The sequence below is a fragment of the Oncorhynchus gorbuscha genome, linkage group LG02, assembly GCF_021184085.1.
Source record: "Oncorhynchus gorbuscha isolate QuinsamMale2020 ecotype Even-year linkage group LG02, OgorEven_v1.0, whole genome shotgun sequence".
In the NCBI taxonomy this organism is placed as follows: Eukaryota; Metazoa; Chordata; class Actinopteri; order Salmoniformes; family Salmonidae; genus Oncorhynchus; species Oncorhynchus gorbuscha.
In genome coordinates, this window is record NC_060174.1 from 70,850,077 (window position 1) to 70,865,221 (window position 15,145).

A 15,145-nucleotide genomic window follows, 5' to 3' on the forward strand; every position below is an offset into this window, starting at 1 on the left:
GTGGCCCACTGAGAGAGACATCTCAGGCCTACATGCGGCCCACTGAGAGAGACATCTCAGGCCTACATGTGGCCCACTGAGAGAGACATCTCAGGCCTACATGCGGCCCACTGAGAGAGACATCTCAGGCCTACATGCGGCCCACTGAGAGAGACATCTCAGGCCTACATGCAGCCCACTGAGAGAGACATCTCAGGCCTACATGCGGCCCACTGAGAGAGACATCTCAGGCCTACATGCGGCCCACTGAGAGAGACATCTACTGAGAGAGAAAGGATCTCTATGATGATGCTCTAGTGGATTACATTCAACCTCTAGGTAGACAAGCCTTCAAATCCTCACAGAGAAATATACAGCAAGGTAAAGGGTTTGCCCTGCTAAACACGAAGAAGTAATTTTCTGCAAGAGAACAATTTCGATCTGTTTATGTTTTTCCCCTTCAATGGGTCTGCTTGTTTGAAAGTTCTCTTTTAAGAGCCTGGTATTAAAGTCAGGAGAAGGCACCGTGACATCGGTGCATGAAATAGTTTCTATTCATTCTGAATGCAAGATTGATAAGGCTGCAACCGCACACCTCGAGACCAGTTAAACAGAAGAAAAATTGAAATTAACGAAACGACAAGGAGAAGACAGAAAAAAAATGCTTGATCTGATGCACCTTCCTGCTTATTTTGGAATATCTGGAGTCACAAACTCCAGACTCCAACACTGTAATCTTGAATTAATCATTTCCTCCAAACTTTCAAAGGCACTGTTCCCGTTTTGTGAACATCTCTTCGCATCTACATCAAAATGATGTTGTTGTCACTTTGGAGGAACTTTAGCATTTTATCTCTGTCGCTAAAATGTGAATGTTGATGCACAGTTGACAATGTCATTCCTTATTTACTTGTTACTTATTTAAATGTTTCTGTCATTCACAGATTGATCCTAAGGTTGCCTTCCCCCGACGCGCTCAACCTAAGGTAAGAGCAAACCACCTCACTTAGTATTAGTGATACTAACTGACCAGTCAGCCTCATTCTCTAAATCTATTTTCTTTATTAGCAACAGGACTCCTTTCATTTTCCCCACTCGTGTGTCATAATGGAAAAAACATTCCAAAGGCACTTGTACTATGAGCTTGGGACCACTTCCTGCACAGTTGGAAGGTCACTTCCATGGTCAGCAGTCATTTCCCCTATGCTGATCTCAATTTTACCAAAACAAACCAATAACAAAATATTGGGGATATTTGACATGTAGGTAACTTATTAATAATGACAGTATCATATCTATCATAATGGCTTAATCCTGGCTCGGTTACTGGTTGTCTTCTGTGTGCAACACGCACGCACACACACGCACACACACACACACACACACACACACACACACACACACACACACACACACACACACACACACACACACACACACACACACACACACACACACACACACACACACACACACACACACACACACACACACACACACACACACACACACACACACACACACGGTGTGTTAAGGTTGTGTTGGTGATCATGATGTAGCTACAGTGGTGAGAGGTGTGCTCTTTATCCCCTCTGACTGGCTTTGGGTTAGAGGGGAGCGCCTTTAGGCCACTGTAGTGCTCCTCACATCAGACCTTTTAGACCTGAAACGGGCGGAGATCAATAATGTATTTTTCTCCTTCCCACCGGCTCACAGAGAGGTGTTGTTACTGAGCGGTTCTGGTTTCAAACGGGGAATTGGCAGTGAAAGCTTTCAAAGCCAGAGCACATGGTGTCTTACGGGTATCGGCATATGGTTGAGAAACTACCAGCTCTTTTTTCTCTCTCCCACACTTGCCTGTTTGTCACTTAAACCTTTTCTCTTCCTCGGCTTGTTCCTGAACATAAAACAAATAAAACACATCAAAAACAACCGACATGTTTTGCCTCTGGATTTTGGGATTTCAGTTGAAAGGGAAGCTAGCTCCTCCCTGGAAGGCATAGCTGTGCTTATTATTTGATACTTTTTACAACAATATGCTCTGTTTAGCTGGGACCGACATGTAAGAGAACGGAATCGCTCAGAAATACATGAATTGTTCTCACACACTTATAAACATCCAGTGTCATTATGAAGGTAGGTTACGTCACTGGAAGAAAACAATGACTACCAAACAGAATTGCTACAGTAGTACAGAAAATACCTGTCGTTGAGATGTTGTGGAAAACGGCAGGCTCTAGGGCAAGCTCATTAGAGGAGAAAATGGCTTCTATTTGTTTTAGTATTATGCAAGAGAATGTGGATTTCAAAGTATCTCAAAGAAATAGGATTAAGGCAGATAGATTAGCATTTAATGGCTTTCTCCTTCATATTTAATTGATTTAAGGCCTTTATAAGCAGTCTGGGTCTGAGGTTGCCATTTAGAAAGCACTTTCTGTCTTGAATTTGTCATCGTTTCTCCCCCCCCCCCCCCACCTTCTTCTCCAGCCGGCTGCTAGTCTCTGTTGTTTAACAGGCCTCTCCTCAGTGAGAGGGCTTCTATGGGGCCGGCTGCTAGGGCAGGCTACAGGTGCCTCAATGGCGCTGGGTTGTTGAGAGACCAATCGGCTTTGGTTTCCTCCTGGTTTTACTCCACCCCCCTATCTACCCTGCACCGTTGCATATTGTGTACAGTACTGTTACTGTACCTTAAGCGATTGTAGATTTTGTAGAGAGAGTTAAGTAGCCTACATTTACATGTATCTCCCCAGGTACTTCAGACATTGGCCTTAATGCACCCAGTTTCCTATATGATTAAATACAGTGCATGAATATATAGGGGCCCCAATTATGTTAGAATTGTTCTGCCTGGTCACACATGGATCCCCTACTGTCTTGAGCCAATAGATCTGCATAGTGTGATGTCTGTGTGAGGTGAATGGAGGGGTTAGGTATGAGAGAGCGATGGACTGGTGCTGTCTCTCTCTGTTCTCATCCTTTGTGGAGCTGTTCTCTTTGTATTTTCACAGGAACATGGAAACTGGGGGCTGATGACTGCCTGGTGTGTTTAGAAACCAAGGTGACGGTTGCTGCCCACATCGCTAAAGATTGGTTTCTCAGCTGTCCATGTCGTTACCGATACCGTCGCTGCCGCTGTTGTTGTTGTTTTCACACTGCGGAATCACAGACAATCATAGCGTGTACCAACATGATTTTAATTGGCCACTTCTCTGGTAGATGAGCTCTGATGGCTTGTTATGGAAATGAAAGGAAGGAGCTGGGCCACTCAGAGAAGACGAGCAGCGCAGCTTAACCCCTTCTTTTCCGCCGGGCCGTCTCACCAGGGGCTGTTTGCCTCATTAGGCTTCAGTAGCAGCCACTAGTCGCCACATCAATGGCAGTCATTGGACTGCACTGATGAGACAAGCCTCTCTGTACTGTACACAAATAGATATGTTCTGGATGTACTGAACAGTGGGAGCTCGACTCTAAAGGAACTTAAAGGAGTAATACTGTTTACTTGTGTTGACAATCACAAAGTTTTATTTGGTGCTGATATGTATATGATATGTATATTTTAATCAGGGAGAGGAAGTAACCTTCAAATGTTGACTGCAGCTAGCAAAGCGTACCGTAGTAGGCCTGAGTGGAAATGGATCTAGGTTAGCAGTCATAAATACCATCAAAGCAGTGGCCCAGATTTCCCCTTCTGACTGTGTGCGTGTCCACTGTGTACTCTGCCTGCCTCTCTCGCTTTCTGCCACTGCTGAGGGACTTCTACTGCTGGTGATAGTGGGAAGGGGAGGCTAGAGCATCTAGAATAGATTCACTTTTGTCTGGTTCTGGTCCCCCACCTCTTTCTGAGGGACGTGTTGTGTGCTTAATGTTCTGAGTTGGAGAAAAGCTCCCAGGTGTCCCGTGGTGCTGGAGCTAGGGACAAACTTGTTGCTGAGAGAGAAAACTCCTCGCCAAGTTTTTAATGAAGTCCAAAGGTGACACTGTGTGAAGTACAGTACAGACAGAGCCCCCCCTTACACACACACACACACACACACACACACACACACGCACACGCACACGCACACGCACACGCACACACACACACACACACACACACACACACACACACACACACACACACACACACACACACACACACACACACACACACACACACACACAACCAAAGACACAGAACAACAATTATGTAAGATGCGCACACACACAGACAGACAGACATGCACACACAAACACACACTCCCTCAGAGAAACACACACACACTCCTTCACATCACCACACAAACACACTCCTTCACAAACACACACACACACTCCCTTACAGAAACACACACACTCTTGGGAATGCTTGCCAAAGGAGAGAGGCCCAGGAGTGCAGTTCTCTACCCCAATGCCAATTAAGAAACCTGCACAAGGGCTGCTCTCCTACATTCTCTCCATTCTTACTTTCTTTCTTTCTCTGTTTGTCTTTCTCTGTCTCTCCCCTCCCTCCCTCCCTCCATCTCTTCCTCTTCTTTTCATTCTGGACAGCCTCACAAAGCCCGGTGAATCCGCTGTTACGCCTCACTCAGATATGTTGTTTTTCTTTAGGTGATTTTAGTATTATAATCTTCTCCATCTCAGAATGATTTTCATTTCAACTGACACAGCTGACTGCTGGGAATTTGAAACCATGGCTGCCAGCTACTCTAAATGTCCATATGAGTTTATTAAAAGCGCTAGATTCCCTGTTCAAACTCGTGCACCACTGCCAGAGTTTGAAAGAACATTCAAGGACAAAAGTCCTTTATATAGAACAGAATACATCATATTGAGCATATCTTTATATGCCATTAGCAGACACTTATCCAAAGAAACTTATAGAGGTGTTGAATCCACTATCCTGGCATTGCAAACATCATGCACTTCCAACTGAGCTACAGAGGACCAGATCTCTATGTACATGTATATCTCTATGTACATGTATATCTCTATCTACATGTTTATCTCTATGTATATCTCTATCTACATGTTTATCTCTATGTATATCTCTATGTACATGTATATATCTATGTACATGTATATCTCTATGTACATGTATATATCTATGTACATGTTTATCTCTATGTACATGTATATCTCTATGTACATGTTTATCTCTATGTATATCTCTATGTACATGTTTATCTCTATGTATATCTCTATGTACATGTATATCTCTATGTATATCTCAATGTACATGTATATATCTATGTATATATATATGTACATCTCTATGTATATATCTATATATCTAAGTATATATCTATGTACATGTATACCTCTATGTATATATCTATGTACATGTATATATCTATGTATATCTCCATGTACATCTCTATGTACATGTATATCTCTATGTACATATCTATGTATATCTCTATGTACATATCTATGTATATCTCTATGTATATATCTATATATCTATGTACATGTATACATCTATGTATATATCTATGTACATGTATATATCTATGTATATCTCTATGTACATGTATATCTCTATGTACATCTCTATGTATATCTCTATGTACATCTCTATGTATATCTCTATGTACATGTATATCTCTATGTATATCTCAATGTACATGTATATCTATATGTACATCTCTATGTATATATCTATCTATATATCTATGTACATGTATATATCTATATATATCTCTATGTACATGTATATCTCTATGTATATCTCCATGTACATCTCTATGTACATCTCTATGTATATATCTATGTACATGTATATCTCTATGTATATCTCAATGTACATGTATATCTATATGTATATCTCTATGTACATCTCTATGTATATCTCTATGTACATGTATATCTCTATGTATATCTCAATGTACATGTAAATCTCTGTATATATCTATGTATATCTCTATGTACATGTATATCTCTATGTACTGTACATCTCTATGTATATGTACATCTCTATGTATATATCTATATATCTATGTACATGTATATCTCTATGTATATCTCTATGTACATGTATATCTCTATGTATATCTCCATGTATATCTCTATGTACATGTATATCTCTGTATATATCTATGTATATCTCTATGTACATGTATATCTCTATGTACTGTATATGTCTGTGTACATGTATATCTCTATGTATATCTTTATGTACATGTATATCTCTATGTATATCTCTATGTACATCTCTATGTACATCTCTATGTACATGTATATCTCTGTATATATCTATGTATATCTCTATGTACATGTATATCTATATGTACATCTCTATGTATATATCTATATATCTATGTACATGTATACCTCTATGTATATCTCTATGTACATGTATATCTCTATGTACATGTATATCTCTATGTACATGTATATCTCTATGTACTGTATATGTCTGTGTACATGTATATCTCTATGTATATCTTTATGTACATGTATATCTCTATGTATATCTCCATGTATATCTCTATGTATATCTCTATGTATATCTCTATGTATATCTCCATGTATATCTCTATGTACATGTATATCTCTGTATATATCTATGTATATCTCTATGTACATGTATATCTCTATGTACTGTATATGTCTGTGTACATGTATATCTCTATGTATATCTTTATGTACATGTATATCTCTATGTATATCTCTATGTACATGTATATCTTTATTAGAGGTCGACCGATTATGATTTTTCAACACCGATACCGATTTATCGGACAATTTTTGTATATTTATTTGTAATAATGACAATTATCCGCCTACCTCCTCATGCCTTTTGCACACAATGTATATAGACTCTTTTTTTTCTTTCCACTGTGTTGACTTGTTTATTGTTTACTCCATGTGTAACTCTGTGTTGTTGTCTGTTCACACTGCTATGCTTTATCTTGGCCAGGTCGCAGTTGTAAATGAGAACTTGTTCTCAACTAGCCTACCTGGTTAAATAAAGGTGAAAAAAAAAACATCAAAAAACCAACAATACTGAATGAACACTTATTTTAACTTAATATAATACATCAATAAAATCAATTTAGCCTCAAATAAATAATGAAACATGTTCAATTTGGTTTAAATAATGCAAAAACAAAGTGTTGGAGAAGAAAGTAAAAGTGCGATATGTGCCTTGTAAGAAAGCTAACATTTAAGTTCCTTGCTCAGAACATGAGAACATATGAAAGCTGGTGGTTCCTTTTAACATGAGTCTTCAATATTCCCAGGTAAGACGTTTTAGGTTGTAGTTATTATAGGACTATTTCTTTCTATACCATTTGTATTTCATATACCTTTGACTATTGGATGTTCTTTTAGGCACTTTAGTATTGCTAGTGTAACATTATAGCTTCCGTACCTCTCCTCGCTCCTACCTGGGCTCGAACCAGGAACACAACGACAACAGCCACCCTCGAAGCAGTGTTACCCATGCAGATCAAGGGGAACAACTACTCCAAGTCTCAGAGCGAGTGACGTTTGAAATGCTATTAGCGGGTACCCCGCTAACTAGCTAGCCATTTCACATCGATTACATCAGCCTAATCTCGGGAGTTGATGGGCTTGAAGTCATAAACAGCAGAGCTGCTGGCAAAACGCACGGAAGTGCTGTTTGAATGAATGCTTATGAGCCTGCTGGTGCCTACCATCGCTCAGTCAGACTGCTCTATCAAATCATAGACTTAATTATAACATAATTACACACAGAAATGCGAGCCGTAGTTCATTAATATGTTCGAATCCGGAAACTACATGTACATGTACAGTGGGGAGAACAAGTATTTGATATACTGCCGATTTTGCAGGTTTTCCTACTTACAAAGCATGTAGAGGTCTGTACTTTTTATCATAGGTACACTTCAACTGTGAGAGACGGAATCTAAAACAAAAATCCAGAAAATCACATTGTATGATTTTTAAATAATTAATTAGCATTTTATTGCATGACATTAATATTTGATACATCACAAAAGCAGAACTTAATATTTGGTACAGAAACCTTTGTTTGCAATTACAGAGATCATACGTTTCCTGTAGTTCATGACCAGGTTTGCACACACTGCAGCAGGGATTTTGGCCCACTCCTCCATACAGACCATCTCCAGATCCTTCAGGTTCCGGGGCTGTTGCTGGGCAATAGGGACTTTCAGCTCCCTCCAATGATTTTCTATTGGGTTCAGGTCTGGGGACTGGCTATGCCACTCCAGGACCTTGAGATGCTTCTTATGGAGCCACTCCTTAGTTGCCCTGGCTGTGTGTTTCGGGTTGTTGTCATGCTGGAAGAACCAGCCACGACCTGTCTTCAATGCTCTTATTGAGGGAAGGAAGTTGTTGGCCAAGATCTCGTGATACATGGCCCCAAACATCCTTCCCTCAATACGGTGCAGTCGTCCTGTCCCCTTTGCATCCCCAAAGAATGATGTTTTCACCTCCATGCTTCACGGTTGGGATGGTGTTCTTAGGGTTGTACTCATCCTTCTACTTCCTCCAAACATGGCGAGTGGAGTTTAGACCAAAAAGCTCTATTTTTGTCTCATCGGACCACATGACCTTCTCCCAATCATCCAGATGGTCATTGGCAAACTTCAGACGACCTTGCGTGCGCTGCAGGATTTTAATCCATGACGGCGTAGTGTGTTACTAATGGTTTTCTTTGAGACTGTGGTCCCAGCTCTCTTCAGGTCATTGACCAGGTCTTGCTGTGTAGTTCTGGGCTGATCCCTCACCTTCCTCATGATCATTGATGCCCCACGAGGTGAGATCTTGCATGGAGCCCCAGACCGAGGGTGATTGACCGTCATCTTGAACTTCTTCCATTTTCTAATAATTGCGCCAACAGTTGTTGCCTTCTCACCAATCTGCTTGCCTATTGTCCTGTAGCCCATCCCAGCCTTGTGCAGGTCTACAATTTTATCCCTGATGTCCTTATAAAGCTCTCTGGTCTTGACCATTGTGGAGAGGTTGGAGTCTGTTTGATTGAGTGTGTGGACAGGTGTCTTTTATACAGGTAACGAGTTCAAACAGGTGCAGTTAATACAGGTAATGAGTGGAGAACAGGAAGGCTTTTTAAAGAAAAACTAACAGGTCTGTGAGAGCCGGAATTCTTACTGGTTGGTAGGTGATCAAATACTTATGTCATGCAATAAATTGCAAATTAATTACTTAGAAATCATCAATGTGATCCCTGTACATGTATATCTCTATGTATATCTTTATGTACATGTATATCTCTATGCATATCTCTATGTACATGTATATCTGTAAGTATATCTCTATGTATAGCTCTATGTATATGTCTATGTACATGTATATCTCTATTTATATCTTTATGTATATGTATATCTCTATGTATATCCCTATGTACATGTAAATATCTCTCTCTCTCTATGTCTATGTACATGTATATCTCTATGTACATGTATATCTCTATGTATATCTCTATCTATATCTGTATGTACATGTATATCTCTATGTGTATCTCTATCTATATCTTTATGTACATGTCTATCTCTATGTATATCTCTATTTATATCTCGATGTCTATGTATATCTCTATATACATGTATATCTCTATGTATATCTCTGTGTATATCTCTATGTATATCTCTATCTATATCTGTATGTACATGTATATCTCTATGTGTATCTCTATCTATATCTTTATGTACATGTATATCTCTATGTATATCTCTATTTATATCTCGATGTCTATGTATATCTCTATATACATGTATATCTCTATGTATATCTTTATGTACATGTATATCTCTATGCATATCTCTATGTACATGTATATCTGTAAGTATATCTCTATGTATAGCTCTATGTATATGTCTATGTACATGTATATCTCTACTTATATCTTTATGTATATGTATATCTCTATGTATATCCCTATGTACATGTAAATATCTCTCTCTCTCTATGTCTATGTACATGTATATCTCTATGTACATGTATATCTCTATGTATATATCTATGTACATGTATATCTCTATGTATATCTCTATCTATATCTGTATGTACATGTATATCTCTATGTGTATCTCTATCTATATCTTTATGTACATGTATATCTCTATGTATATCTCTATTTATATCTCGATGTCTATGTATATCTCTATATACATGTATATCTCTATGTATATCTCTGTGTATATCTCTATGTATATGTACATGTATATATCTATGTACATGTATATATCTATGTATATCTCTATGTACATGTATATCTCTATGTATATCTCTACGTATATCTTTATGTACATGTATATCTCTATGTATATCTCTACGTATATCTTTATGTACATGTATATCTCTATGTATATCTCTGTGTACATGTATATCTATATGTATATCTATGTACATGTATATCTCTATGTATATCTCTACGTATATCTTTATGTACATGTATATCTCTATGTATATCTCTGTGTATATCTCTACGTATATCTCTATGTATATCTCTGTGTACATGTATATCTATATGTATATCTCTGTGTACATGTATATCTATATGTATATCTATGTACATGTATATCTCTATGTATATCTCTACGTATATCTTTATGTACATGTATATCTCTATGTATATCTCTGTGTATATCTCTATGTATATCTCTATGTATATCTCTACGTATATCTTTATGTACATGTATATCTCTATGTATATCTCTACGTATATCTTTATGTACATGTATATCTCTATGTATATCTCTGTGTACATGTATATCTATATGTATATCTATGTACATGTATATCTCTATGTATATATCTATGTATATCTTTATGTACATGTATATCTCTATGTATATCTCTACGTATATCTTTATGTACATGTATATCTCTATGTATATCTCTGTGTATATCTCTATGTGCATGTATATCTCTATGTATATCTCTGTGTACATGTATATCTCTATGTATATCTCTGTGTACATGTATATCTATATGTATATCTCTATGTACATGTATATCTCTATGTATATATCTATGTATATCTTTATGTACATGTATATCTCTATGTATATCTCTACGTATATCTTTATGTACATGTATATCTCTATGTATATCTCTGTGTATATCTCTATGTGCATGTATATCTCTACGTATATCTTTATGTACATGTATATCTCTATGTATATCTCTGTGTACATGTATATCTCTATGTATATCTCTACGTATATCTTTATGTACATGTATATCTCTATGTATATCTCTGTGTACATGTATATCTCTATGTATATCTCTGTGTATATCTCTATGTGCATGTATATCTCTATGTATATCTCTGTGTACATGTATATCTATATGTATATCTCTATGTACATGTATATCTCTATGTACATGTATATCTCTATGTATATCTCTATCTTACATGTTTTCACATTGGATGATAGTAGGTCATCTTTCCATTCCTCCAAGACTGGAGACAATCATCTACCAACAGAAACACAACCTCACTGTTACTATGTGTATTTATGTTTTTCCTCCACGTAAATGCACGTCTGAAATGGGTTTTTAGAACCAACGGGAAGTGCATTGACTTTTCACTGAAAACAAGAAACAATCCGATAGCTGGCAAAGCTAACTTGGATCAGGGCAAGGGAAAAGTCAATCAATCAGTGTTCAGTTGATGGGATTGCTTTATCGCTACCTCCCTCTAACCTCCTGGTGAAAAAGGTTTGTAGCCGAGACAAACAAACCCCCCTCCAGATAGAGGGCTACATGGAGAGATGTTTTTTCCCTTTGGTAATGGATGTGTGGGGTATCAGGAGATGTGTTTAAATCCCTGACCTACACTGTTCCAGCTTTGAATGACCTCAATGAAACTGGCCCAGACAAGAATGAGGCCAAAGCCCAGGCAGGTAGCCTAGTGGTTAGAGCATTGGACAAGTAACTGAAAGGTTGCTAGATCGAATCCCCGAGCTGACAAGGTAAAAATCTGTCATTCTGCCCTTGAACAAGGCAGTTAACCCACTGTCCCTGGGCTGTCGTTGTAAATAAGAACTTGTTCTTAGCTGACTTGCCTAGTTAAATAAAGGTAAAATAAATAAAAAAATATGAATGACTGTTTGCTGGGTGGTCAAACAGAATCACCAAAAGACAGTCAGAAGAGACTCAATCAGTCAAAGCACTGCTCAGTTTGATTGATGCTGTTTTCTCTTCTACTCATTGTAATTATATGATATGTATCATGTCTGTGTGTGTGTGTGTGTGTGTGTGTGTGTGTGTGTGTGTGTGTGTGTGTGTGTGTGTGTGTGTGTGTGTGTGTGTGTGTGTGTGTGTGTGTGTGTGTGTGTGTGTGTGTGTGTCAGTGGGCATATGTTGTTATTTTGAATGAACTATATGCTTGTCTTTGTGTTTAGCCTGTATGTGTAGTACAGTATATGACTGTGTTCTCTGTGTCCTGCTGGCTCCTGAGTGTTGGCCCACTTCCCCTCCTCTCCCAAGCCTGGTCTCTTTGCTGTGGGTCGAGGGTAATTAGGTTCGGTGGTGGTGGTGGTGGTGGTGGGGGAGGGGGGGGTTCAGGGCCGTGTTGTGTACTTATCAATGGCAGCAGACAGGATAGAGGGGAGGGATGGCAGGGTGGCCAGAAGGCTGCAGGAGCCTGGCCCTGCTAAACCTGATGCTGACTGATAGTAATGAGAAGACTCAGGCCAGCCAGGATTGAGACTAGCTGCCCCCCTCAACCTAACTCAACCCCCCCTCATCACTACTAACACAGCCCTATCAAAGCCCTCGTTTTATATGACACACGTACACGCCTGCACACACATTGATGGCGCCGCCCCTCCCCGACCCCACCATATCTCCATTCACCTAAGATTCTTAAACTCGCACTGATTGGTAGATTCCAGCTTGTTGTTTGTGCACTTCTATTTGACCGATGAAGGCATATTTACATGTTACGACAGTACTGACACATAGTTACAGCCTGGCTGTTCTGCAGTGACTTAGTTTTGCACTCACGTTGCTACTGAATTACGCAGAGCAGGCCCCAGCGGCACAGTCTCGCACGGCATTGTGGGAGACGGAGTGGGGAGTAGATTAGTTCCAGGGTCGGAGGCAGACAGGTTGAGCAAGATGGAATCTGGGAGCTGAGAACTGAGATAGTGTTCTGTTCTGCAGTGAGGAGAGGGGTCTAGTGGGACAGAGACAGAACAGAGCTCACCCAGTCAGTCTCTGGCCAGAGAGCACCACATTCCTGGAGGCCTGACCCCACTGTGGCATCTCCCTGGCCTGGCAGGAAGCCTCTGGCCTGGCACGGAGCCTCTGGCCTGGGGCACGTGATAGCCAGGGAAGGGCCTAAGTGGCCTGGGGCACGTGATAGCCAGGGAAGGGCCTAAGTGGCCTGGGGCACGTGATAGCCAGGGAAGGGCCTAAGTGGCCTGGGGCACATGATAGCCAGGGAAGGGCCTAAGTGGCCTGGGGCACGTGATAGCCAGGGAAGGGCCTAAGTGGCCTGGGTGACCACACATTCTCTGCCTCTGACACACAGAAATAAACAGCCCTGCCGAAGCAACAAACAAGTAGATATTTGTCATCCTCTGTCCTGGGCACGACTTTTGTTATGATCGTTTTTGGGAGGGAGGTGGGTATTTGTCACACCTGATGACTAGGCACAGCTGTGCTGCCAGTAATTATCAATTTTCTGCTACACTCGTCTCGAGAAGTGATTTAAGTCCTTCGTTGAGCGAAGTCTCTGCGGCTTCAAGCCTACCCAGACACACAACACTGCTCCCCACAACCATTTAAAATAAATGCAGCATTAAAGTTGTAAAATAAATTATAATAATGTATGAATCATCTTAAAAGACCTTGCGGTATGCTCTGCCTAGTATGTTGCCTCTGCAGTGACCTTCATGTTTGACCTTGACTCTTATCTCTTTCCATTTGTATTCTAAGGGGCTTCCCCTCATGTAAATAAGAAATACCACACCACAGCACTTCAGCTAAACTATTTTCAGAACAGAACGTCTTTACTTTTCATCTGATCCTCTCGGCGTAGTGTTAGTCAGAGACCAACATACAGGACCAAGGATGGATCTTCTTCTGGTTTCTGGCTGATGTAACGCTGAGTGCCTGCCAGGCCTATTAGAGCACCTTTGGAAGAGTGGACAATTATCTTACTCTGCCCATGCGTTAACTCTCCAACAAGCTGCTGTGGCAGGAGCTGAGACTGTAGCTGAGACTGTGCAGGCAACTAGGACTGCAGTGTTATTTGCAGGATCCAAGTTATCATGGCTCTAACAAGCCTTTCACCTTTCAAGCCTTTCAACTTTCTGATTCAGATTCCTTTCAGACTTCATTCAGTTTTTTTCAACCAATGTCTGTCAATATTATAACCAGCAGAATTTTGTTCCAACTAAATTGTTTCACTGCAACTAAATTGGGTAGATTGATGCATTAGCCTATTTGATGGGAGAACTGTTTGAATTGAATATCTAGTTGTGTTTTGACTTTCTATTCTTTGATAAATCCTCCGTATGGAACTATTTATCCTCCCATGTAATATTGAACAGACATGTGTACCTCTAAATGTTGAATAACCTCGAAACTTCAAACGACTGTCTCAGTAGAACATGAATTCAGAATGAATTTGAATCCCATCCACATATGAATATTCATAATGTCGAGTTTGGATGTTCTACTGTGCCACTGTCATTTTTAGCCAAAGCAATCTTTAACTTATGAAACATTAAGGTATGCCTATTGCTGTAATATTTAACAGAGCTGTCTGCCTTATGCTTACACAACATGGAAGAGTTGAACATCTCCCCCTCCCCCCTCTCTCTCTGCTCCGTACTTGCTGAAACAGCTGATCTGCCACTGAGTCCCTGACTAAAGCCCAGTGGTGCCGCTCAGAGGAGCACAAACGCTGGAGGGGGAAAGCTGAGCTCTTTTAGAGCATTGCATATAAATCCTCCTCTCAAACAAAACACAGTCAATTCTCAAGAGGGTCCAAATTGGCCAAACTAAACAAATGAATGGGATAAAGTGAACCCACTCGTTGACATGTCCTTTGTAGCTACTGCTACCAGAGAGCCCTGGGTACCGCATGGAGGATGGCGGGAAGGAGAGGAGGGGGAGGTGGGATAGGAGGGTAGGGGAGCTCAAAGCCCTCTGTGGTGTTGTGGTCTTCAGAGATAGGTTGACTTGTCCATGAAGTAGT

General features: G+C 40.0%; 1 protein-coding gene across 13 annotated transcripts in view; it reads left to right on the forward strand.

Moving 5' to 3' along the window:
* Positions 1-15,145, forward strand: part of LOC124008625 (RNA-binding protein Musashi homolog 2-like) — a 343,271-nt gene that overhangs the window by 12,580 nt on the left and 315,546 nt on the right. For all 13 annotated transcript variants that reach the window (XM_046320058.1, XM_046320069.1, XM_046320047.1 and 10 more), the window contains exon 5: positions 924-965. In XM_046320058.1, the coding sequence (XP_046176014.1) occupies positions 924-965 (42 nt within the window). The remainder of the gene's footprint in view (positions 1-923; positions 966-15,145) is intronic.